The sequence below is a fragment of the Serinus canaria genome, chromosome 2, assembly GCF_022539315.1.
Source record: "Serinus canaria isolate serCan28SL12 chromosome 2, serCan2020, whole genome shotgun sequence".
Lineage (NCBI taxonomy): Eukaryota > Metazoa > Chordata > Aves > Passeriformes > Fringillidae > Serinus > Serinus canaria.
In genome coordinates, this window is record NC_066315.1 from 99,836,674 (window position 1) to 99,863,927 (window position 27,254).

The 27,254-nt window shown below is 41.1% G+C and overlaps 1 protein-coding gene across 2 annotated transcripts in view; it reads left to right on the forward strand.

Moving 5' to 3' along the window:
• Window positions 1-8,506: 8,506 nt before the first annotated feature.
• Window positions 8,507-27,254, forward strand: part of PIEZO2 (piezo type mechanosensitive ion channel component 2) — a 288,278-nt gene continuing 269,530 nt past the window's right edge. For both annotated transcript variants that reach the window (XM_018908712.3, XM_030232978.2), the window contains exon 1: window positions 8,507-8,606. In XM_018908712.3, coding sequence (XP_018764257.1) covers window positions 8,543-8,606 — 64 coding nt within the window. In that variant the 5' untranslated portion in view covers window positions 8,507-8,542. The remainder of the gene's footprint in view (window positions 8,607-27,254) is intronic.

Sequence of the window (27,254 nt, forward strand, 5' to 3'; positions counted from 1 at the left end):
TTCTTTGGAGATTGGCTTGACCCTGTTGTGAATAATAAACCTACTCAGAAATTGAATCAATTTGCCATATTAAAACATGCTTTTTTTTTTCTTCTTCTGGGGAGATTCAACACTGTGTTCAGTTACTATTGTCTTATTTTCAGATGGATTTTAGTAATTATAATGGCAGAAATACAATTAGAAGAGAAAAATACAAAATTAATGGGAAAACATAATAGAACTACCAGGGTAGGTATAAGTATAGGTATAAATAGCTAAAAGGATCTATTCCCAGAATGAATTCCAAAACTTTGTTTTACACTCTTTCTATACTGTAAATGGAAAATGTTATATTTTTGGATAACAATCCAAAAGTCTCAGAAGCAGTGAAAGGAACCTCACTATCTACCAAAACATAGGTCTGCATCTATAATTCTGTCTGGTGGGGTTTTTTGTTTGTTTGGTTGGTTGGTTGGTTGGGTTTTTTTAAGTTTAATTAATGGAACAGGTTTGGCAATGCTTATGTGGATCTGAAATATTTTCCATGTTCACATGCCTGCATTGATTTCACATTCAAATCTCAGTTTGTACCCCAGACCATAGGAACATGTACCCCAGACCATAGGAACATGCACAATCACAGAACCACAGAATCATTTAGGTTGGAAAAGATCTTTGAATCATTGAGTCCAATGACTAACCCAGCACTGCCAAGTCCTTAAGTGCCACATCTACACATTACTGAAATACCTCGAGGGATGGTGACTCAATCACTTCCCTGGGCAGCTTGTTCCAGTGCTTGAAAACCCTTTCAGTGAAGAAATTTGTCCTAATATGCAATCCAAACCTCCCCTGGCAGAACTTGAAGTGGTTCCCTCTCATCTTAGAGAAAAAAATGATAATTAGATTATTTGGAGGGTTTTTAATTAGTATTTTCTAGTTTATAATGCAATGCTGAATCAAACTGGTATCTGAATGAAGAATTAAAATTGAGGTTTTTTTGAACAAAATTATTAATTAGGATTCCATCCTGTAACTCCAGTCATGTGCTCTGTAACTTTTGTATGCTTTTTCCAGTGGTGTTCTTCCTCTTAAGAATGAAGGCAGTGTTTTTCTAAGTCAAACTTGTTTCCTCTTGTGCCATGAAGCAGAAGTGTTACAAGCAGCGGTATTCCAGGTTTTCTCACTCTGGTCAATGTGCCTGTCCTTTGCCAGCTTTGACTCCTTGGCTTAGAGGAGAGTTTACAGTCCATGCCTGTTGTCCAGGTCACCAGTGATGTGTGTAGGGTGTCTGATCCTTGGTGTCACATGATATTTGAGAGCTCAGAATGAAGCTCTCTCTTTAGTTCAGCAGTAATTATTTGGAGCTGCTGAATTTTCACTGCTAAAAAATATCTGTCTGACTGCAGAAACAGTCCCTGTAAATGAATTAACAGGGATAGTTTTTTTAGCTGTCAGGCAGCATGCATGACTTTCCTGTTTCACCTCAAAGTGGACTAACTTTCTAGCATTATTATCTAATTATAGCACTGGTCATTGGAATGGAAAATTATTGTTGCTTGGTTTTCCATTGTTGGTTGCTCTGGGGATAGATATCTCTGTCCAAACCAGTTAGTTTTCAAAATTATTTTTAAATGTATACTGCTGTATGGAGCAACCCTGCCAGGTAATTCTCTTTTGCCTGGAGCCATTCATCAGCTGACTTCCTCTCCTACTTCTTGACTCCCTGTTTCCTACCCAAGACAGGGATGAAACACACATGTGTGTGTGAACATAAAATCATTTCCTTCCCTTCTCTTCCTCATTTCGTCCATCTCCTCCAAGCCAAGTTTATCCTTTAGTTGCTAAGGGCTTCTCTCAAGGAGTTTATCCTGGAGGGACAGGAAAAATGAGAAAAGGGGAGAGGTGAAGGACTGTGTGTCTGCTCACCCATCAGGTGAAATAAGACATGCCAGCGGCTTTCGTAGCAGAGCCCTGCTGGAGCCATTTCCCTTTCCAACCTGAAATTCCCATCTGCTTCCTTACATTGCAGATTCACCTGAGGCCTAAGGTGTGGTAACAACGCACACCAGAGATTTTATAGGGATTTTTTCAGTGTCTGTTTGAAGGGAAGCAAAAGGACATGTTGAGCTTCTCTAGCCCTTGCAGAAGAGCAGGTGTTGCAATAGTAGGCTCTGCAGAAAGGCAGGGAAGGATGAGGTGGAAGACGTGGGGAAACTGAAAAGAGACATCAGACTGAAAGCATTTCATTGTCTCCCTAGAAGGGAGTGCTCCCTGCCCACGAATCCCATGTGAACGAAGAAGTGTGTTTTTAGGGCATGCCTGCCCACTGCCCAGCTTTCAGGAATGATGCATTTCAGTCACAGTCAGCCTAAACTGGATCTGCGCTCAGGACTTGCAGGAATTAGTGGTTTCCTTGATTGCGTAGGCTCAGCTGGAGGAAGGAGTTCTGGCTGAAACACAGGTGTGTGAAGTGATGTCTGCTCTTACACTTGGGTAATAAATCTATTATTTTACTGTTATACTGCTCCACAGAGAATTCTGGTTTTGGTCCAGCATGCTTTGGGATCTGCTCAGCCTCATTTCTCTTTGCTCTGCACTGATGCCGCCAGCAGAAGTGTAAATTGCGACGGTGCTTCTGTGATGCAAAGGCCCAGCTCTCTGCCAGCTACTAATGATATCCCCACCACAGCAGAGCATTGCTGACAGCCATTTCCAAAGGAGTCCAGATGAATGTTTCATGTTTTAATTCCAGCTAGCTCAGATCTGTTGCATCGCTCTGTGTTTACAGCAGTCTGGGCAGGAGTGTCTTGGAACCACTAAATTTCATAAGGCACTTTATGATCATGTTGTAATTATCCATTGTCAAACCAATGATCTTGATTACAGAGCACAACCAGGAATAATTGTATTTCATGGCATTGTTCCATCTTGTTTAAAAATTTTCTTTAAAATATGCCTGAAATGTAAAAGTATTAAACAGATAGTCTTAATGGTTAATTCTCTTTCAGTGACGAGTAGGAAATTTATTACTTGTGGTTTTTTCAGACTGAAAAATACTCTTGACAAGCTCTGCTCTTTTACTAGACAGTTTTAATTATGTGACATGCCTGTTTGTTATTTGACAGTCTGCTCATGTTTGGGCTCTGAACACACAGAGGAAAATTCATAGTTCATTGTTTATTGAACAATTCTTTCAGACTTTGCACAATCTTTTGAAAAAGTCTTCCAATGAATAATATGATTACATGCAGGCAGGTAAACTATGAATGCTGAATTAGAATTATTTTTCTTATTTTTTTAATTTGATCGCTACTGAGGTGTGGTGCTTAAAATTCCCTGGCATAATATGCCTCAGCAATCACAGAAATCTGATAATCTAATCAGGAAAATATTAAAAGTACTAATAATACCGAATGTTGAAGCTATCCTATACTTCTTATTCTACCAAGAAAAGAAACTTGCAAGCAAACAAAGCAGTGGCTTACCTGCTGATGCTTACTTGATTTGAAAGGAGCAAACACAATTCATGTATAATTGCTAAAATTGACTCCTGATATGAGTAAATTCACAGGTATGTCATGTCACAGCTCTGTGTGAAGATCCCACTAGCTTCCACCTTGTCTAGCCTGTCTTGTTAATGGATATAGAAGAGCTTTCCTGTGCTATTGATGCAGCCACAAAATAATGCTGGAGGAGCTTTGGGATGGTTTTTTTTTTGGTTTCCATCCATTCAGTGAGCAGCTCTGTATTGTTAGTCCTCTGCACTGACCACTAGACAATGTCATTTCCCTCAATAGTCATAATGAATGTTGCTCCTAATGATTAACTTCTGATCTATGTGGAAGTGTTCCGTAGTTAAGAACAGATTTCCTTTATAATTGCATAGACAGTAAATGATGCTTTGAGACATCATTTGTATTCTGCCAGGTTTGATGTCTTACAAAATGTGTTGAAACTGGAACTGCTTGAGTTCATGACAGTTCTCTCCTGTTGAGTTTTACATTATTCTCAGGTAAAGACAGTAACATTTTGATGCTTCCTAATTGATAGATTGTAAAACCCATCAGAACAAGACCAGCAATCAACAAGAGTTTCTATAAATAAGCATTTACTGAGACAGATGAAAGTTCTAGACAGACTCTGTGACATGAGTTGTGAACACTAACACAGGCTAGGAGGCAAAAAACTCCAGACCTTTGGTAATACATCTGATTTTAGAGAGCTTCTGCACCCTGTGCCCAGTTCTAATTCACCTAAAATGAGTGGTGAAATTGTGGATTAATGAATGGAAGACAAATCAAGCATGGAGGAAATTTGGATGCTCCTAAGAAACTTTCCTGCTCTGCTGGGGCAGTTGAATATTTCTAAGGATGCCTACTCAGCATACATTTGAGTGGAATGAATTTCCTTATTGTAAAGCAAGACAAGCTCATAATTTAGGAAGATAAAATAGTTACTGACTACTGCTGGTACTGGGGAGTTAAACTCACTCTGAACCAAAAATCAGCTTGAACTCTTTTTTTAAAAACTTTTCTTGAACCAGACGTGAACTTGAATATTATTTTGAAGTTTAACTGAACTTCATTCTGGAAGGGAACAATAACAGCTTCAGTCAGAGCTGAATGTGAACTAAGCTTAAAAACTGAATTGCTTGACTCCTGGTGAGCCACTGCAGGCTGTTACCCCAGCTGCTGACAGGACTGGGCAGGAGGAGAATAGGTACGAGGAGCAGGATGTTTTCATGTATTCTTAGGGAGCATGGATCAAGAGACATAACACACTAGTTAATCATCACTGCAAATGTTAAAGCCATTTCCTTCCCCACAGGTCCCAAAGCAGGACTCTCATATTGTAAGAATAACAAATATAAACCAGCACTGTGCAGCAGTGACTGCCCTGAAAAGGCTTCAGTAACTTCTCCTGCCTCTCAGTGGAACTTAATGCCTTACTGCCTTTTTATATAGAGGAATTTTATTTCTTCGGCTACTTTAGCACTCATTTATGGAGCTCGCCAACTGTATGGATTGTGTGATCATGTAATATATATATCTCCATAGTCAAACCCTTGTTATATTATTTGGAGTCTCTGACTGTTAGAACAAAGGCATGAGTTCATGATTCAAACAGCCAAACAAACACAACAGCTCAGGCAATTAGAAGTTGTTTTTCGGAACAGCACTGTTTTGGACAGTCAGCTCAATACAGTCAACTTCAACCACCAATTCTAAATTATTATATTCTACCTAGTGGAATTGGTGACACAATACATTCTGGACTTTTTGTCCTCCCAGTAGCTCTCTTGGCCTCTGGCTCAATTCACTGCCACTGATTTTGCCTACTGGATGGAGTGGGAACAACATTTTTCAGAAAAATCCCCAAGTTATCACTAGAGAGAAGGTGAAAAGATGAGGTAGAGCAAATCTTTTCATGGCTGAGGTTTGTTATTTTATAAAATTAAGATCTTCTTCCCACTCTATTAAGGCTTCATCAATCTCCCCAGTGCTAAAATGTTTTCAGCTAAGATGAGTGTTACACATCTGGGGGGCTGAGATCCTGGTAGCTGAAAGTAAGGGAAAGAAATGCTGATAGGTGATGAGATAGCTACATCCATTGCAAGCACATTTACTGGATGCTGAAGGAGTCAAACACACTGGCTATTTCCTGTGGTTTGCAGAGGAAAAGAGGAAAACTGTGTGGCCCACAGTGTGATTTCAGTAAGTTGTGTGCCTTTAGGGAAGAAGCAAACCTTGCTTTATATTCAAATTGCTTTTGCATCACATTAAAAAGCTGGCATTAGCTAAATAAGCTCCTGGCCTATTTCTAATCATTGTTCTCTATTAGGTACACCTAATCCAACAGACACTTTCCCCATTAATTCAGTTTCTCTTTCTATATTTAAGTCAGTCCTGTGCTTTATTGCTTCCATGCTGGCTAAAGTGCCTCTCCAATTTTCAAGTTAATGCATTTATTGTTTCTGTCAACAGCTGAGCTACAGAAGGTGTACAGAATTCTTGGTAAGGCTTCATGTATTTCTTTATCCTTTTTACCACTCCATAGGTGTGTGGTTGGACAATGGATGTTTCGTTGTTCTCTCAAAATTCTGTGTGTGCAAACAGTTAACTCCCAGCAGTTGCAGGAAAGGGATGTTGTTACTTCCATGAAAGACGTTTTAGCCAAAAGGTGGCACTGCAGCTGCATAGATTTTGCAGCAGATGAACAATCTGGTAAAATGTAAGGAGCCACGCAATACATTTATTTAAACTCCTCTTTTCATACAGTGTGAATGGAAAGTATTGAAAACTGGCTAATTAATTCCCAAATACTAGCATAAAACCAATGCTTTCTGAAGTAATGAATTTGGTAATTCTACTCTAAAGATAATAAATACTTCATCCTGGCTTTAGTTAATTTGAAAAACTCAAAATCAAAACAAAACCAACAAAACAAAACAAAAACCCCCAAACCCAATCAATATCTGAAAATGTATTGCTAAAGTGCACAGAATGTTTCAGCTGTGCATGTATCCTACACAGAGACTACAAATAACTGCTGCTTTGTAGCCTCCAAGCAAGGAGAGCTTACTTGGAAACTTAAAATTTTTAAGATGGATCCTGTGGTCTTAAAACAATGCTGGGACTGACTTTACCACAGGCTGGTCAGACACTTGAGCAGACTAAGTACTTGCTGATCCTAGTGTTCTGCCACCTACAGACACCATCACTAGGGGTATTCACAAAGATTGATGTGCATGGAAACCTGTGCCAGAAGACTGAGAATCACATATCCAGGCTTGGTTCATGGTCAAGATGTGTGGGTGAACCATGTTGGGCCTGAATGTGGGGAGGGAGGGAAGGAGAAACCTCCACAGGCTGTGCCCTGACACCAAGGTGTCACATTCATCCTGCTAGGATGGGGCTTCCTTACAATAGGTGTTAAGACAGATAGAGGTTACATTTTATCTCCACACACTGCCTGTGAGCTGACTGTACCTCCTAAGAGGAGGCTTAGGCTCTGGTGATAGGCTTTCTTTTATCAGACTCATTAGGCACATGGAATTACTCTCTATAGCTGGTTTTTCTTAGCTTTCCTGAGCATTTTCATGTATGTAAGTCTAGATTTCTTTACTTCTCAAATATACTTGTATCAGATTCTGTTAGTATGTTGCATAATATTTGAATATCCAAATAATTGCTGTTATTCATAAAACAAAAATCAAATGTCTTCATGGCTCAACACTTGTCATTTGAACCCCCCCTAAATGCATAGTTTTAATTTTTTTAAAAGACCCTTTGTATTTTCCTGTGAGTCTTGTTCATTTTTGCAATCATTTTTTCTCTGCAAGGATATGAAAATACTTTCTTTTAGAAAGCATGAGAGAGTAAAATATGCTTAAGTAATTATAAGAAGGAAAAAAAAACCCAAACAAACATTCCAACAAGACTTCAAGAACAAAATCTAGGACTTGTTACATTAGAAGTGAGACTGGACGAGGTCCTTCACCAGGAAGTAGGGCTGAGAAATTATGTCAAGGACCACAGGGTCACTGCTCCTGCTTTCTCTGACCCCAGAGTGAAGTTACCTAAAGCACTGCCCCCAGGAAGAGGATGTTCAGTCTGAGCTTCCCTCATTTAAGTGTGAGGCATTGCAATACATTGCCAAAAATGAAAAACATTTTTACTTGTATTGATAACATTAATAACTTTCTATTTTACAGCATCACTATTTCAACCTTGCCAGTGAGTTTCATTCAGCACATGCACAGGGACACACCAGCTGAGCCTTGAAGCGGTCCCTTTAAACCCACAGCATTTTCTAACCAGTACCGTATTTTAAAGGGCAAAAAGCTTTCCAGAAAAGTCAAATACATTCCAGCCACCGGAGATCTATTTTTTTTCCAGGCGACAATTTTCTTATGGACCTAAATGTGCTGCTGAGAGGGGAGGGCGAAGGGGGGGGGAGAAAGAGGAGGACCGGAAAGTGAACAGATTAGAGAAAACCGCTCCCCAATCAAGAAAAGAACCCGTTAACAACAAAAATGTAAACGAAAAAAAAAAAAGTGAAGAAAAAAAAAATTGTTAGCACCTCTCCCCAAAAGCAACGCGAAAAGAAGCGTTAGGGAAAACCGGCGAAGTTTTCAGCGCAGACCGGGAGCCGGCGCGGTGGCAGGACGGTCCCGGCGGAGGGGCGCGCAGGCAGGGGCGGGGGCGGAGGAGGCGCGGGGCGGGGCGCACCGCGGGGCAATTCCCTGGCGCGGCGTGGGGCGCTCCGTGGGTGCCGCCGGCTGGGCCCGCGCCGTCGGGCGAGCGGGGGAGGGCGGTGGGGGGAGCCCCGAAGGGGCGGGCGTGTGCGTGCTCCGGGCCGGGGGTGCGGCGCGGCGCTGCTTGCATGGGCTGCCGCCGGCATGCGGCGGGAGGCGTGAGGCGGCGCGGCTGAGGCGAGGAGGAGACGGGCGATGCTCCGCCGCCGCGGCGGCTCCGCTCACGGGCAGCCCTAGGAGCGGCGGTGGCGCGCAGAGAGGGACGACTCTCCGGCCGGCCGGCCGCGACCCCCGCCCGCCGCGATGGCCAGCGAGGTGGTGTGTGGGCTCACCTTCCGGCTGCTCCTGCCCGTGTGCTTGACTGCCGGTACGTCCCTCCCTCCCTCCCTCATTCCGTGGGTTCTCGGGCGTGTGCGCGTCCCGGGGCCGTGGGATCGCCGTCGCTGCGGCCGGGGCCGGTGGCTTCGGGGATGCTCCGCTCTCATTCCTCGTGGCATCTTCCCCGTTCGGCTATTTCTCCAAGAAACTTTAAACTTCGTAACTCTGCCCTAATTTCTTATATGTTTGCCCTTGTTATTAATTTTTGTCGCCGTTGGTGTCCACCCGGCCATGCGGGGCTCCCACGTGTGGTGGGGTGCTCACGGCCGCGGCACCAGCGTGCGGGGCTCCGCGGCTTTTCGCTTGGAACAGCTGCCGCTGCTTTCCGAGTCCCGCGTCGTCCCGCATCCTCGGGCAAGCCGTGGGAGATAGGAGGATTCAGGGTTTGCCCTGCAGGCAGGCTGGTTCAGCCGCCGTGTTGGAGTTTCGGGGGTACTTTGTAAAGGGAAGAGTGAGCGTCTTTCAGAAGGAGCAGTTCACAAATTTACAGAGGTTTTCAGGAGGTAGATTTTCCTCACTTTGAGAGAGAGAAATTTCAGTCTATTAAATCGCATTACTTAGCAGGCGGCCATCCAAGAAACTAATTATTTTTGGATGGAGAACTGCGGTGTCCAGCCATGGGTGAATATGTTAATATTAATCCGTGCCCTCTGCAAAATTTGAAAAAATCTCTGCAGAAGTCCCGATTGCCCGTTAGATCGCAGGACCGCGGGGTGGCCTCGAAAGCCGCGTTTGCGGAGGGCAGCTCGGCGGGGGCTGGTGCCCCCCGGGGCGGTGGGGAGCTGTAGGGTGGGAGATGGGGAAGGGGGGTCGGCAATTGCACGGCGCGGAGAGAAACCCGTCGATGGTCAGCCCTGCGTGGCGCATCCTCGTACGGTGCCGGCCGTACCTTGCGCGGCAGCCGCGGGGCTCCCGGGTCTGGTCCCGGGCCGCCGCTAGCCCCTTCCCGGCCGCATGGAGCGGGCGCCGAACGCCGGGGCTGCCGGGAGGGACTCCCACCCTCCGTGCGGCCTCTCTGTCCTTCCAGGACCGAGCTGCCCAGCGGTCCCTGAAACACGCATCCTTCCCGGGGCTTTGCCCTTGACTAACCCCGTGGTGGCCCGGCCAGTGCCTCTCTATTTCCGCATCTCTCCCTCCCCCCTGCCCGGGAGCTGCTCGACACTTTGGTTCCAGGTGCCCTCTCCTGCCTCCGAATTCTCCTTCGGGAAGGAGGACGCGGGTCCCATCCTCAGCCCCGCTGGAGGCATGCGGGACCCAGGGCGCTCCCTGGTGCCTCGCGGTGTGCAGCCCTCCTGATTTCGCGGCCTGGCAGTGAAAATGCACTTTTCCCCCGTCTCTTTGCCTGAGGCCGTGTGTATGGTGGGTGCTATTAGCACGGTTGTATGAGGGATGAGAGGGAGGCAGCTTTTCAGACCATCACCAGCCTCTGCACCCGCTTTCTGCTCCTTCTAGAGCCCGTGGCCTCGCCGCAGGTGTGCAGTATAGGCTTGGGTGGCCAGCGCCGGTGCTGGGAAGGGCACAGTTCCACTGATCCATGGCAGCAGATGGGGGGATTTAAGGTTGTCCCTGTGCAACCAGGTGTCTGTGCTGTGGTGGCCAGTGTGCAGGAACGCTGTGTGCAGAGGAGCTGGGTGGAAATGCATGGGGCAAGTGGTGGGGTGCCTTCAAAGCTGAGGGCTGGGGGTGTCAGGCAGGTCTTTCAATGCCAGTGTTAGTTGTAGAGCTAACTCCCTGTTTGGAATTAGCTGAGCCCCATATTTTCTTTAAATTTATGAAGGATCTTTGAAGTATGAGGGTGAATTTACTGGAAAGACGTGTGGGGCAAAAAAATGAATTAGGTGAATTTTTTTTGAGTATTATTCTCATTAAATAATAGGTTGCTGTGCTATTAAAATAGGAGGGGTATTATTCTGTCAAATGTTCAGACTCTTTCTGTATCAAAACAAGTTCGGTTAAAATGGTTTTGCTGTCCATATTCCCGATATTTAGTAATGCAGAAGTACTTTCGCATTGCAGTAATACATCCACAGATGAGAACTGGTGTTGTCATGAATTGCTTATGCTCATAAATCTTACTCATCTGAGGATTAATCGAAATATAAAACCTGAAAGAGGCACTTCCCATTATCAGTATGAAAAAGAAATCCCACTGTGGAACTTTTGGTTTTGGACCTAGCGGTCTTGTTCAGTTGGATTTGAAAGAGGAATCAGTAAGTGGACAAACAGCTTTTCTCTTACCTTAGTTTACTGTGTCTGCAGGTGTTATTTTTTTTCCCGTTACAAACTTTTAGCAGAGCCCTCACTGGGATGAAAATCTCAGTTCAGCTGTCTTCACTCTTGCACTTACCTTGTGTCTGCACCTGAGTTATCCCTGAGCCAGTGCTCTCTTCCTTTCCAAAGCATCGAGGAAGTGTTTCATGGGCTTCTGGAAAAGGCTTTTTAGAGTGATGTTTTTTTTGTATGACTTACGGTGAGGTTACATCTGCAGCTGAAAAGCTGCCGCAAGGACTTACTGCAAGACTGATGCTCTTGTGTCTCCTGCCCCTGTCTGGGCAGTGAATATGTCTGGCACTGCCAAAAGGGTGGAAATGCAGAGTGGTTCTTTTGGTTCAGAATCCATTGTGTGTGATTTTAAAATGCTCAGTTACTACAGTTTCTTATCATGGTATAATTTGGGTTTTTGTTTCTAAGACTAGAAAGTAATGAGGTTGAAGAGCCCTGACCAGGTATGTGGAGGGCAGTGGCAGCTGTGGCAAACTCATTGAAAATAACACATCTGCTAAGCTGAAAATGGATTGTTTAAATACTGTTAAAATGGTTAATGCTTTAAGTCTTAATACCTTAAGTTTACATACTTTTAAAATAAATACTAATGCTAGTTTGCATTTATGAAAAAATATTAGTTTGCTGGGATGAAATACTTTCCAGGCACTTATCAGTACCACATATCTGAGAAAACACAATTGCTTGTAAGAATTTTTAAGATCAGATCTGTAGCACTGAAGTTAATCTTGTGCAGGTGAGCTGACATGTTTCCATTTAAAGCTCAAGAATGATGGGTCTTGAGTGTCTGAGTACAAAACAAAAGGCTTTGGAGACTGAAAAGCTGATTGCAAAAGCTGTAGGCTTATGACTTCAAGGTTGATCCTGTCATGTTATTTTCATGATAAAAATCTTTTGTTCACTCCAATGTGATCCTAGAGTTTGAATAGTAACTTAGAGTAATGTGAAACTTATTGCAAATAAAGTAGTGTGTTTGATAATAAGACTGAGAGAGTTGGGTACTTTATTGGATTTTTTTTTTTCAGTGTGATTACTACAATGCGATATTTTTTTCTCTACTGTAGTAGTACAATGCTTAAAAGCAAGTAACAAAATAGAGGAAAGGGAGCTTTTGGCACTGGTGGTGGAAAGTGGGCTTTATGTATTTTGTCTTTTAAAGCTTGAGCCTTGGTGTGAACCTGTCTTCTTTTGTTACTCATTTGTACTTGAAAAATGCAAGAAGGGATTTTTCATGTTGAAGTAAGGCATCAGAGCAGTCTTTTGGTAATTGCTTTCTTTGGTTTATAGAGACTTGAACCACAAAGCTGGCTTACTTAATAACAGTTTTTAATTATACTGCTTCTAATTGTTTTTGTTCACACGCAATTCATTAGTTTTCTCTTAAGCCAAATATGGTTATTTTCAAATGGGGTGCTGGGGAAACAATGCTCAGGACATTTTTCCAGAGGATGGCTTTCTCTGGGTTTTGACTGATGCGGCTGGATTGTGTGTTATCAGCTCCTGGGCTTCAGTGAGGTAGTTGCCTGGGCCAAGTGCTTCCCAGAAGTTACACTTGCTTTCTGAACTCTTGAATTTTGACCCAGATGAGCTAAGAGTTGTAGAAGCTTCTAGAAAATTTAGAGTTTTCTGAGGGGTTGAGTGCAGGTATCAGTGTTCTGAAAGCAATGGCAGATAAAAATAAAATACTTCAGAATTTTTTTGGTGTCAGCATTCAGATATTATTTGGAAATTTTCGCAACTGTCTTTAAGCCAAATACTTAAACTCCTGGTAAATAGTAGGAACTCTTTTTCCTAATTTTATTTCTTTTATTTCTCCTTTCAGCAACCAGTGCTCATGAGAATGATACTGAATGAATCAGAATTAGCATCTCTTCAGGATATGAACAATATGTTACAGAGAACATGTCTTAAATCATTACAGTATTTTCAAAAGTACATATATTCACCTGCTAGAAGTACCTCAGTGGGAGTGAGGTTTGTGTTCTGCCTCGGAAGGAAAAGGTCGATTTCAGGATGCTTGGGTGATCTTTTATCCCCAAATTAACAAACACTGATGAAAATTTTGAAGGGGAAATACCTGAATTACTGCATTACCAGGTATTAAAATACTTTTTAAATTACATGCTTGAAGTGTTTTTTCAGAATCGGATACCTCCCTATGTGTGTTGCTGCTCTGAATTCCTGTTCTTGCGTTTCCTATAGAGAGAATAAATTGGGCAGCTGTAATACCGAGGCAAGCCTGTGGAGGCAGTGAACCGTGCTGTGCTTGGATTATTATTTATTTTGTGCTATTCGTTGCTTTCACTGGAGGTGGCTGTTCAAGAAACGATCATAGGATATGATATTTTGTTGCGGTTTTCAGGTGATGGAATTATTTTTATGTGCCTTCTGTGCAGGTGCTGTCATGGTGATGACATAGCAAGTTGTGATGCAAGACTGTTCAGACTAGAGGGCGGTTTGTGTGGCGGCATTGCATGTGACAGTGTAAACACACATATCAAAAAACTTTGACATATTTTTTAAATTGAAATAAACTTCCTGTCGATGGGGAAAGTCATGCTTATTATGGTCTAAAATTGATCAATTACTGAAAACAAGGCAAAGATCAGACTGGTGGGGTTTTCTTGTCATAATGGTGACATTGGGGAATATTTATTATGATGTACCAAGAGAATGATAGGGACCAGCATGATAAAAATTCACATAGATTTCCCATTACATTCTAAAACTCTTTGTTGTCCCAGAACAGTCATAAAAGTATTAGTCACAGCAACAAAAAGTCTAGGAACCATTAGTGAGTAGCATGCTGGAAAAAAAGTTAACTTGGATGTCAGTTTGCACAAGAGATCCTAAATCAGCTAAAATGGAAGCTTTCCTTCCCCATTCAAATGATTTATTTTACCTGGCTTGTTTGATTACAGGAAATGTTACCTTTTTCAGTGGGAGCAGGTGAAAGGTGTCAAGCGGGAGCAAAATATACACAGCTTTGCAAGAGCAGCATTTTCCAGGCTTGAAGGCACAGGGTTAGGTGTTCATGTGCACAAAATGACATTGCAATCTCTGTGGCTTCCACCTAGGGTCAACTAAAATCCAGAGGAAGGAGTTTTTGGGAGAGTGGGGAGGCAGCAGTCTCCTGCAAGTGCAGTGCTCCCTCTCTCTTGTGTAACAGCCATCTCAGGTTGACTGCCTTTGCTTCTTCCCTAGCTCTCAGGCTGAAAAACCACTTAAAGATGAATCCCACCAAAAAATAGGAATAAAACTTTTCTCCACTGGTTCTTACTTTCTCTACTTATTTATCCTAACCATTCTGTTAAGTGGTTTGAATCCACTTAATTATTAAGGTGAGCTAAAACCAGAACCTATAAGTGTGCAAGGGTTAGGGCTTACGTGGTGGGTGGCTTGTTCCACAGATAGTGCAAGTGGCAGTCAGTGGGAGACAGCGGACTGGCGAGAGTTTCTTGAAGAAAGTGGACAGTTTGCCTGTGACTGTCAGAACTGGAAAGCATCTGAATCCGTTATTGGTTGTGCTGGAGCTCATGCAAATTGTGTCATGCATGAAATTCCCTGTCTTGTAAATTGCAGGTACAACACAGAGCAGTCAAATCCAAACATGAAGTGACAGTCCTGCGTGTATTTGATGATGACTCATTTTTTGTTGGATGTTTCTGATGGAGATCAGGGAAGAGAATGATACAATTATTGCACCTGTATGTGTGTAGCTATGGTGCTTTTTCATTTCATGTATTTGCTAAAAGTCCAAAACTTTTAGCAAAAGGAAACAACAACTGAGAAACAATAGGCAGGGGGACAGGGTTCAACACTTTCAACTTACACACAAAAATAATTTCATGTTACATCTTTACCAACATTTTTGTTGAAGTAGCAGAGTTGTAAATGCTGGCAAAAGCCAAACAACTTCAGAATGGCTGGTGTTGCTAAAAGAACTCTTGGAAGGAAGTATCATCCAAAGGATTGTATCTGAAAGGGAAACCAAATTATGTCCTCCTTCAGAACAGTAAAATCTTTTCTACAAGTGTGTAAAGCTGAGTGTTTACACTCCACATTTTCTTCTCTACAGTCTTTTCCCTTTGAAATGAGAGACGTTGTGAAGCTGTGGTGTCTTTTTTTGAGGATAATTTTTCGCTTGAGGAACATCAGTAACTACTTTCATGTGTTAGACTGTTGCGCTCTGAAAACAGACTGTTTAGTTTCCTTTGTGAAGAATGAAATTAGCAAGTTCTAATTTGTGAGAGTCTGTCTAGTCAGCAGATTGTTTTAGCCTTTCCAATATCTTCAGGTAGTTCTAAAGATACTCTAAGTATGATTTGCTAGTAAGAGGCTGTGTAATTTTTTTTTCTCTGCAGTGCAGCGGATCAATCAATATTTGTAACTAAATCAATCCAGATTTGTTTTTTAGGGTAAAAGTTTTCTGTAGCATTACTTTAGTGGTGATCACAGATCTTCATTCTGTCATCTTGACAGGTCTGTGGGACTAAGCAGGTCAGAAGCTGGTAGTGTGTAAATGAGAGGTTTTCAGAATGATTGAGGGAGCCTTCTCATTCTTTTATTGAGAGAAACTGTTATACTGGGAGTTATTTTGTCAGATAAATCAGCAGTTTTGATGTGTTTGTTAGAAGTATATCCTTTGATGCATTATGTTCAGGATGTGGTTGTATTAATGCACTTCTCTTTTCCTGAGGGTCTTACCTGTCTATTTCCTATATTAAGTATGCAGTTGTAAAACCTGAAGGTCACATTAAGGTTGCTATTATGTATTTTAATTTCTTTTATATCATTAATTCTGAGCTGCAGTGTTAGCTTTGATAATATCCTGTGGCAATGAATACCATGGGTGAATTCCACCATGAATAAAAAAAGTACTTTTAAATTAATTTTGAGTTTGTTGCCTTAGTAAATAATCCTTTGGATAGGAGAAAGTATGTATAATCACTTAAATCAACAACAGTGTAGTGTTCTATTTACTCTAACACTTTAGAATAACATTTGCAAGCATAAAATCAACCATTAAGATTAACTGTAGAAATTAACAACTCTGAGTTTCCAATCAATTGTCCAGTTCTGAAGAGAAAGGGATGAGAATTATGTAATTCTGCCTTCTCCATTAAAAAAAAGGAGTTTCAGGACAGGATACCTTTGTAGTTTGTATAGACAGCACAGCGTAGCTCTTCTCTGAATTCATTCAGGCAGTCTTTAGATTGGAGGGTGTTTTATACAAGTAAAACTTAAAGTGACAGTGTGTTTGTGAATGATACACTAATCACTCCCTATTGGGCAAAATATTCTAAAGCCTGGGACTCCAGACATGGCATACTCTGTCTACTGTTTCCAAGCCACTAATTAGTTAATATAGCTTGACAGAACCATTACTTAAAAGTGAAGTACCAAGGGCTATTCAAGTGGGGATCAGTTTTGTCCCTTGATCAGAAGTTGCATAGGCGACTGGAAAAGATTTCCCGAATGCCTAAGGTGGTGTGTTCTGGACTCCTATTGTGCTGCAGCATGCCAAACACTGTGTGCACTTTGTGGTTAGAGATGCTAAACAAAGACAAGTGCTGTCTTCTTCCTAGTTGTGCTAATGCCACTCAATAAACGGTATGGTGGTGGTTTTTTTTTTGTTTGTTTTCTTTCTTTTTTTTGAGATGTGCTATTAAAGAAATTAGTTCCTAGGTAATTTAGTCCTTTTGCTAGCAGTTATACATTCCAGGTTGCATGTATACATTATTTTTACTTTAGCTTTTTTAAAGTGCAGATGTAGGTTGCAGAGGCTCGAAAAGGAATGAAACAAGCTGGGTAGCCAGTGTAACCCCCCCACATTTGCAGTTTGATAGTAGGCCTTTATCCAAATTGATAAGTCTCTAGCTGTTAAAGGTGATGTTGATTACAGCATTAGGCATCTCTGATGTTGATTTGCTTGTCAAGGAAATCTAGCAAACAAGTACAGTGACACTCTGAATTTCATTTTGTTACGTTCTCATATATTGGGAAATGTCTGGAACATGCAAAATGGTTGTATAGAGGCTACATCTGTTTTTGTTGTGCTTTCCTTCCCTAGTTATAGTTGTGGCTTTTTACAGCACCTTTCAGAATCGTAGTTTCCTGGTCAGTGAGAATAGATTATGTCATAAGCCAAAGGAAAGTGAGGGAAACTTGTCTCCACAAATCCTGATGTATGTAGAAGACTTTTACAACCATAAATAAATATTAGATCATGTTGTCATCTATGACAATATTGTCAAGTACTGTCAAAGCAGTATTCAAAAACATGTTTCAATTCATTGCTTCTTCACTCCATGCTTAGACTTTAAAAAACCTGCCCTGTTACATTCCTTAATAACTCTGTGGTTTTTTGACACAGTTGCATGCTTTAATACACCTCTACAAAGCAACAAGTTAAAAACTACATGTTTTAACCCTTCAAAACTTTGTCAGAGATCAGACTTTATGGTTCCTGTTTTTGAAGGGCTCTTCCAGTTGCAAGCCCAGAATTGTAATTATTTTCTTTGGTTTTGCATGCGTCATTGACACCATATACATTTTTTTTGAGGGCAGTAATTGTATATTTCTCTATAGAAAGTCATAGAGAAATATTTGTGCCTTTTCTGAATGCTAAATGATGAAATTGTTTTCTTCAGGTTGTAGTTTTGTTGGCCAAAGAAATTTGGTTGTGATAATTGTATAATCTGCTAGAAAACTACATAGTCGTCTTGATTCTTCTCCTTCTTGATTCTCCTCCCCCTTCTTTCTTGTCTAGACATTTAACATGTCAAATAACTGTAATCTGGAGAATAAAGATCTATGAAGTATGACCCAAATAATCTTGTTTGTTAGCTAAATGTGGAGCCTGTGTATTTGCAGTATAGTGCTAAGTAAACAAAACCTACCACTTCCATAGCTTATTTTCTCAGAATTGAAAGGAAATCAATAACCTGCTTTTTAAAAATTTGCTTTAAATAAAGTTTCTTTGCTATGTTCTTAAAGCATCTGGTGAAGATAATCAAGTTTATGACTTTCTTGAGTAATTTCAGAGTATAATTGGGCAACACCCCCAACAAACCAGTGTGACACTGTGTCTATTTGTGAAAATATGTTTCAACTGGAATCTCTCTAGTTCATGGTTTTCACTATGCTTATTCCTATTAACCTGTATATAGACTTTGTTGTCATGTGTTCTCTAATGTCGTAGTGTTTTGCTTGTTAGCCAATTGTTTTTATTGAACTGACTGAATGAACTCCATCATGATGCTGTTGATGTACATAAACACGGCCTGTTTCTTGCAGCTTTTCATTGCCATCTGCATGTAAAGCTTCACAGTTGCTTGAAGATCTTGACAAATATTTTTCTTGTTAATTTGCTGAAAACTTAAGTAAACACACTCATTTTGTGTGTGTTTAAAAAAAGATCCTTGCAGTTTATTGTACCACAGTGATTTTAGGCATAAACTGCTTAGAGATACAATAACTTTATGTGAAATAAGCCACTGTCAACTTTTGGCAGCCTCAATAAGTCTCTCCTGCTGCCTACATTTTTATCATAGCATGTAGACAGACTGAGGGGTAGAAGACAATCCCACTGTGCTGTTTGGAGGGTAGAAATCAGGGTTGATCGTATGATTTAAGTTCACCCCTCCTTTTAGAAAAGTCCAAATTAAAACAGAAAAAGAGGCGATACCAAAAATCTTGTTTCCTACAACTTGGCTGCTGGGTGAGCCATACTGGAAACAGTAAGGAAATGGCAGAATGTCCAAGTGGTCATTAGTGTGCCCCAGAGGATGAAGCAGTTGGAGTTGCTAGAATTGCAGAACAAGAGTATCAGGTTATTTCCTGCCTGTATTTACTGTTACTGTATTTGGGGGAGTTCCGTTTGCTTCTTCCCCCTGTGGAGTTTGCTGTTTCCTGTTGCTCTTGGAATGGAATAGCAGTAAGATTGTTCCAGTGCTACACAATATTGCAAACTGGAAGGAACAAGGATGTCCCATTACCAGAGTATCCTGCCTGCATAATTAATGTGTGTTAGTTGTCCTTGAAATACTCAGAAATTAGAATATAGCAGTTGTTTAAAAAAAAGACAACAGCATAAAGACTGAGCTAGCCAAGTCATCAGATTGAGCCTCTGTTTTGTGGAGGAAGAATAATGTTCTTCTGCAGGGAGAGTAATTCCACAGTTGCTTGGTTTGGGTTTCTCATGTATTCTTTTGAAGCAGTTGAGGTTGGCCACACCTCTGCCAAGCCCTGCCCCAGGTTTCTGGGGTGATTACAGGAGGGGCATTTGTCAGTCTTTGTTTCCCTCCTCACAGCATCCCAGGCTGGAAGGCACCTCAGGAGATCTCTCCAATCTCCAGCTCAATGCAACACTGAATTTAACTGTGATTGCTCAGAGCTTTTTCCTATTTGGTGTTGAAAATCTGAGAATAGAGGTCTACAGCCTATTCCTGTGCTTAGTTAATCTCACAGCCATTAGGATTTAATTCCATTTATTTTCCTTCATCTCTTATATCCCCCCAGCTAATGTTTTTAGCCATTGTATCTTACTATGCACCTTTGTAAAGAGCCTGGTGGTGTCTTTTCTGTAATTGCCCCTTAGGTCAGGAGGCTGCTGTGAAGTGACCACAAAACTGCCTTGTCTGGGAGCTGAATGAGCCTGGGTCCCTCAGCCTCCACCGTCTTTGGGACCCTCCCCTGAATTTTTTGAAGTTTATCAACATATCTGGTTTCCTAAGAGGGGCCAAAATTGCATGTGGTTTAATGGTAGCTGAAGAAAGGAAGTAATCCCTTCCCTTGGCTATGCTGCACTTTATGCAGCCCAGGGGCTTATGTTGAATGTCCCAAGGGAAACTGGATTGGGAACTTACTGACCTTGTTTGAGTTTAACAAACAGAAAGTAGACATTTACCATTTTAATTGTTCCTTAAAAGAAAAAAAACAAACAAAAAGCCACTCCAAAACACAACTCTGAACTTTCAAACTGTGATCAAAGGTTGACAAGTAAAAATAAATCGATGTTTGGATGTTATATCTGAACAGTCAGCATTGCTACCCAGGCAGAACTTGTCAGAATTTTTCTTTCTCATTTTTGATTTAAGAACCTAAGCATTAAGTCTTTGCAGTAAACTCTCTCTCCTCACATGAAAGTATGTTCTTCAAGATGTTCTAGTTGTGGCTTTTGAGTTTGGATCCTAAAATGTGTATCAGCAGATCTTGGAAGTCCTCTTGGGAGGATTTGTTTCTTCAGTCTGTGTAAACTCACTGCTACCTCAAATCTCATGAAAGTGCAGATTTCCATTCTTGGTTTTAAAATAGATTAATGACAGCCTGTATCTATAGGGCTTGTTTGATTTGCTGTGTTTGAGTGTATACAAAATGCACCCAAAAGCTCAGAAAAGTTGAACTTGTGTTTCTCATTTGAATGTGCTGATTATTAATGAATGTTATTCCGTAACATTGGCACCATCATCAGTCACTGACTTGCAATGAATGGAATGATGAATTAAAACAAGACCTATAAAGTTTATTCCCAACTTCAAGAACTGTCCAAAGCTGGTGGTTCTATCAAGCTAACTAGCCAGTAAATTATTGGCATTATTTTCCCAGCAATCATGTTCACATACTTGAATATTTTTAATTAGTCAGTATTTCTTGTTATTCTGCATAACTTTGACAGCTAATTTGTTTTAAAACCGCAGGAAAAAATCAGCCCTGCATGTTTCTTTATTGCATTCTTTTCTCCTCCATGACCTCCATCTCATGTAGAACTGACAAATTACTTTTAGCAGTAGCTATTTTACTGTTGGGTTGCAATTTTGAAACAAGTATTTGAAAAACTGGCTTGTGTTTTGGCCATATGAAACACTTTGTGCTAGTCATTCAAAGAATCTGTTGTGCTGGGTTCTATAAATCCGGCAGAATTGTCTAATTTTTTTTTTTCCCTGAAAACGGAAAGATTTATTATTTATTGCTTTGACTGTAGTGTTCAGTTAACAGTGCTGCTTTTAGAGGGTCAGCCCACTGGTATTGGGAATACCCTTCCCTAGCTTCTTTCATTCTGCAGGAAGCATGGGAGGAGTTACAGTTTAACTATATGAAAAGTTGAACTGTTTGTGGCATGTAGCATTTGATAAAAGGCAAGTTATTGATTCCAAATGTTACATGCAGTTTTCTTCTTGTTCTGCACAAGTGTGCCCTTGGGTGTCAGATGATTAAAACATGGAAAACAATAATTGGTGTAGTTGTAGTTGCCCAGATGACTTTTCTGAGGGGTCTTTATGCTATTGTAGTTGTGGGAAATATACTCAAGTCTTCCTGTAGCTCTTCAGTCTTCTTTCAAATTTGCATTTTTCACTGTCTGTATCCGTTGCCTTTTCCTTTCTTTGAAAGATTAGCACCACTCTCCCATGCAGTACTGCAAATAAATTATGTACTATGTCATCTGTTGCTCAAACTGGTGTTTTTTGGTGAGATCATCTTCTTTACTTTTGCAATGGCTTATATTTAGAGAATTTATATCTGCAAGGAAGTATCAAAACAGTGTGTATTTTAAAAATGTTTTAAAGATACTGGTAATTTTAGCTTTAGAGTTTCATAAAGATTGTGTAACCAAAATGTTCACATGTTTTTCCATTTTTCTCACTGTTGTTCTAGCAAGGAGTAGGTGTACCTCTCCTGGTATGTGAGAAATGAAAAAAAAACTATGGAAGATGGGCCCAACTCTCAGAATTGTCAGACTCTCTGTAATTTACTGAATCATGCTTGCTTGGAGGTACCCATCTTTTTTGCAAATCAGATTCAGCAAGTTTCCTGTTTGCATCCCATATCTGTGCATAAGGAGTGAATCAAACATTCCAGAGGTGGGGAGGATGAGCATGCTACAAAATAGCATTTTTAAAATTCATATTACTATAAAAGGTAGGAAGGGAAGTCAAGGTAAGCATGCACTGTTTTTCTTTCCTTCAGATAGTGAATATTAAGTAGCCTCAGTAATAAATGTATTTGTAACATTTTTTTACAGGAATTGATACAGTAGTATTTTTTGTCATGTTGATGTTGACAGCTAGGATTTGTTGCTTAATTGATTTAGAACCTCACATTTCAGGTCAGCAGTTTCTTTCATGCATGATGCAGATATTTATTTTTTTAATTTTTTTTTAAACACCATAATGATTCCCAAGGAAATTGTCCAAGAACAATGCTGCCAGTGCCAGAAGGCTGTTTGAAAATGCCAGCGTCTGAATTCCATTAATTAGGTAACATATAACACACCATCTTCACAAAGTTGAGTAAATCAGAGGAAGATGTAACCCCAAATTAGAAAGAAACTGCTGTTGTAACAGATAACTAATATTCAGCTTGACATTCTCTACAATACTGAGGTATGCTTGTATCTTTTTAGTTTATTTCTTATTTTAAGTGTAAGGAACAATCTGAGATTCAATGTCCAAGTCAGCAGAAGCCATCTGGTTAGTGTAAGACCACAAATGATGACAGTAAATTAATGATGTCGTGGGTACCCTCCAACAGTGGAGAAGGAGACATTAAGAAAGTTTGGGGACAAAGGAAGGAAAATGTCTTTCCTGAAGTGGTTAATCAAAACTGTAGGTGAATATACTATCGCTGTTGTTCACAGAACTGTTGTTAGCACATTAAAGTTACTTGTTTCATGTTGGTTTTTATCAAAATCCTGGCAGAAAACATTGCCTTTCAAAGGCTCCTGCCACAAGCAGTAACATAATTGTCTCTTCTCATAAACATGAAAAAAAGATTCCTTAGACTGTCAAAGTAGCCTTTGCTGCTAGTGGTTTTTGCTTCTTTTTTTTTTTTTTCTTTTTTCTTTTTTTTTTAATTGCTGCTGTCTGAAAACCAGATTCATGTCCCTTATGGATGTTGAGTGTTCTGAGGAAAAAACCACAAACAAATTGCCTCCTCATTTAATATTGTCCTTTGCACTTTTCTTGCAAAAGGAAACTATGCAAAGATTGCATACTTCATGGCAGTTCAGCCTGGCTTCCTGTCAGTTTATGTTATGGTGTAATTAAGCTCATTATATATTTAGATTGCCTATAAGAGGGCATAACTAATAAGGTAGAGGCAATATTCTATTCTATCCTATATAGTAGGATAGAATAGAATAATTTAGGTTGGAATAGGCTGTTATAAACCCTGCTGTTGACCTGCCACCACTAAACCGTATCCCTGAGCACCACATCTACATGCCATTAAAATACCCCCAGGAATGGTGACTTTACCACTTTGCCAACCTTTTCACTTAAGAAATTTGTTCCCAATATCCAAGCTAAACATCCCCTTGTGTGACTTGAGACCATTTCCTGTTGCCCTGTCACTTTTTACCTGGGAAAGGAGACTGAGGCCCCTTTTGCCACAATGTCCTTTGAGGTAGGTGTAGAGAGCAGCAAGGTCTCCTCAGTGTCCTTTTCTCCAGGCTGAACAACCCCAACTCCCTCAGCTGCAACTTGTAAGACTTGTGCTCCAGACCCTTCACCAGCTCCATTGCCCTTCTCTGGACATGCTCCAGTACCTCAATGTCCTTCTTGTAGTGAGGGGCCCAAAACTGAACACAGGATTCAAGGCGTGACCTCACCAGTGCCCAGTACAGAGGGACAATCGCTACCCTGGTCCTGCTGGCCTCACTATTTCTGACACAAATGACCTTGTAGTATTCGAATCTTTGTACCTTGCATTGATTTCTTGTGAATTTTGAGTGGTCAGCATCCCACAGTAATCATCTGTCTTCTTATTTTGGAAATAATGTTAGTCAAATATAGAATGGGTAGTGCTACCTGGAATATCTTATATTTAAAGATAATTATAGCAAAGATGTGATATAATGGTTTCTTTGAGTCAGAATTGCTGAAAATGGTAATATTAAACAATTATATCCTAATAATTTAGATGATGATCCTGTAAGAGAAATCAGAATTTTTTCCCAGGCAGGGGGAAAAATCAGGCTTAGCCCCAAGTGCATTTCTTAGATTTATGATGGGGTTTTGTTAACTTGAAAGCAGTTACTTGCAGTGGACTGACAAATCTGAAACTGGGTTTATGACCAAAAGAAAAATAATCTGAAAAAAACTTAACTGTGTTAATTAGGTGTGAATATGAATCATGGTACAATGGTAACAGTTTGATTTCATTAGGTACCTGTGTAAGACACATGGACAAGAATGAATACTATGATCACAGTTTTTGCTAGCTTCCTAGGGAGTAGAAATGGAAGCATTTAGCATTCAAAAGGTCTCTGTGAAAGGATGTGCTAGAAAATCCAAAGATCCTGTGAAAGAGCTATGAGATGAAGCAAGCCAGTAAAAATTGTAAAGAGAATAAAAACGTTCAGTGAGTGAGTTAAATTTACCATGGTCAAATCCAGAAAGCTGTGCAAATGGTTTGCATGGTTCACAACATGACCAGCAGTGCTGAAAGCATCTGCTGGGTTGTGGGTCAAAGACAGCATAGCCGCAAATCTTTTGCCCGTGTTCAGTGTCATCAGGCATAGTACCTGCCCAGTCTTCCAGTGTTTGCTGAAAAACATGTGTGGCTTAACATGTGTGTTTCTTGCTGAATATCTCTCTTTTAGCAATTTGTAAATGATTTTGTCTGTTAAAAGATTTCAGAAAGGTTTTTGTTTTCTTTGTTGGTTTAAATAGTGCCTGTGCAGACATCACCAGTTAAACTGCCTAGTTTTTTGGCTGGGTTTATGGTTCTCTTACAAAGCACAAAATTTTGCAGAGGGAAATCTGGTTTTATCTTCTGTGCAGTAGTAATGGGTTATCTTGCTGATTATGTTGTCATCATGGCATTACTGAGTTCCTTAATGTGTAGTGAACTAAATCAGCTGACAAAAATATGAGTGTGTAGGTGTATTTAGCTTTACTACGTGATCTGATTTGTTTTTGTAGTAAATGCTACAGATCTTCAGCAGAAGTGTAAATTAATGATTCCACCAGTACTAGAATTGTAGATGGAGGAGTTTTACCCTGAATTATCCTTCCAAGTGAAAAAGTATGGCAATCCCATCCCTGGAACAAGACTGAGACAGCAGAATATTAAAAATTCAGGCATAGTGGTGGGAATGGATTTCTTTTGTATATAACTAGGAGGGCATGTGAACACACAAAGGAGGCATTTGAAAGTATATATAAAGTAGCTGGTGGGTGAATTTAAACTCTTTTAGCAAGAGATAAACAGATTTCCCTAGCCCACAGTAAAATACTGCCCATATTTTCCAGCAAAGAAGACTGTAGTGGGTTGACACTGGCTGGATGCCAGGCAGCCACGAAAAGCTGCTCTCTCACTCCCCTCCGCAGCTGGGCAGAGGAGAGAAAATTTAACAGAGGGTTCATAGGTTAAGATAAGGACTGAGAGTAATCCCTCAACAAATACCATCAAGGGCAAAACAGACTCAGCTTAGGGATATGAAATGAATTTATTACTAACAAAATCAGAACAGGACAAAAAGAAGTAAAATAAACCCTTAAAAACACCTTCTGCCCACCCCTGCTTTCTTCTACATCCTCCCACCAATGGTGCAGGGAGATTGGGAATAGGGGTTTATGGTCACTTTGTCACCCATGGCTTCTTCTGGGTGAAAAAGAAGGGAGAGGACTCATTCCCTTGCTGCACCATGGGGTCCTTCCCAGGGGAGACAGTTCTCCATGAACTTCTCCAGCCTGGCTCGATCTCATGAGCAACAGCTCTCTGTGAACTGCTGCAACGTGAGACCCTCCCACGGGCACCAGTCCCCCTCAGACTGCTGCAGCATGGGTCACTCTTCCATGGGCTGCAATCCTCCCAGGACAGGCTGCTCCAGCCTGGCAGCAGGGCCTCTTTCTCCACAGGCCTGCCACAGGGTCACATCCTCTTCCCAGGCATCCATCCGTGGGCGCAAGCTCCTCCATGGGCTGTGGGTGCATCTCTCCAAGCCGTGGGTCTCCACGGGCTGCAGGTGGATCTCTGCATCCCTGTGGATATCAACGGGCTGCAGGGGCAGAGCTGCTTCACTGTGATCATCACCACATGCTGCAGGGGAATCTCAGCTCTAGGGTCTGGAGCAGCCCCTCTCTATCCTTCTTCACTGACCTTGGTACCTGCAGACTTCTTCTCACATGTTATCACTCCACTCTTCTCTGGCCACAATTACAATAGCATGACAAGTTTTTTCTTTTCTTTTCCTTTCTTCTTAAATTTGTTATCATAGAAGTGTTAGCACAATTGGCCCAGCCTTGGCCAACAGCACGTTTGTCTTTGGAGCCACCAGGGATTGGCTCTGCTGGACATGGTGGAAGCTTGTCACAACTTCTCACAGGAACAACCTGTAGCCTCTCTGCTACCAAAACCAGGCTATGCAAACACAATATACTTTCCTTTTTAGAAACCACGTGTCCTCATGTGGGAGCTGGTCTGCTTCTGAGCTTGTCATTTTTCTGGAAAAGCAAGTAATGGTTTGTAGGGATTGCATTGGTGTGACTCCAGAAGATCTGTTGCCTTTTTTGGAAGCAAACTGAATTACAATTGAAGAAATACAAATTGAATGTAATTTACTGGCCTGCTGAATGTCACAGGAGAGATCAATTAAAGAGGAAGAGAATGATATAATAATGTAATTGTGGGGGAATTTGGTGTTTCAGGTCATTTTAAGCCCCAGTTTATGAAGTATTTGAAGGCAGGTAAATAAGGGCAGTTAAGCAAAGACCAGGAGAGCAGGCAAATGGAGTATGAAGGCTGAGAGTATGAAGAGTAAGGGAGATGGGGTAGGAGGTTTCCATAGAAAAGGGCAAAGAAATCACTGTCTCTTTTGAGAAACAGGGAAATGAGTAGATGAGTTCAAAGAGATTAATGATGTTTGGAAGCAGGCTATGAAGCTGAAGAAGATAGCCAACTAGGCCAGCTGGCAGAGTGATAATAAAAACATCAAATAACTCTGTCAGTAGAAAATACGGTAGCTGTGGTGGCCAGCAAGAATGTGTGACTTGTAGAAATTACAGGGAAAGAGGTGACAGGACTTCTATAAATAACTGAATTAAGGGATATAGAAATAGAGAATTAAATATTACATCTAACAGGCAGTGAAAATAGAAGTGGAAATTCAGAGAGACAAAGATTATTTTGTCAGTCTTTCAGAGCGCCTTTGGGAAGGTGACTAGGCATACAAGAAGAGACATCAAATGTGACAAATATGAGGTAGTGCTGAAAAGAGGAAGTGGTGAAAAATATGCATTCCAGAATGGAATTTGGTATTTTGGGTTGGGGATTTCAAGGGGTGAAGGGTGTTACTGTGGAGATAGTGATCTAGTTTTGTGAAGATCTGCCTCTAGTGCGATTTGCTGTG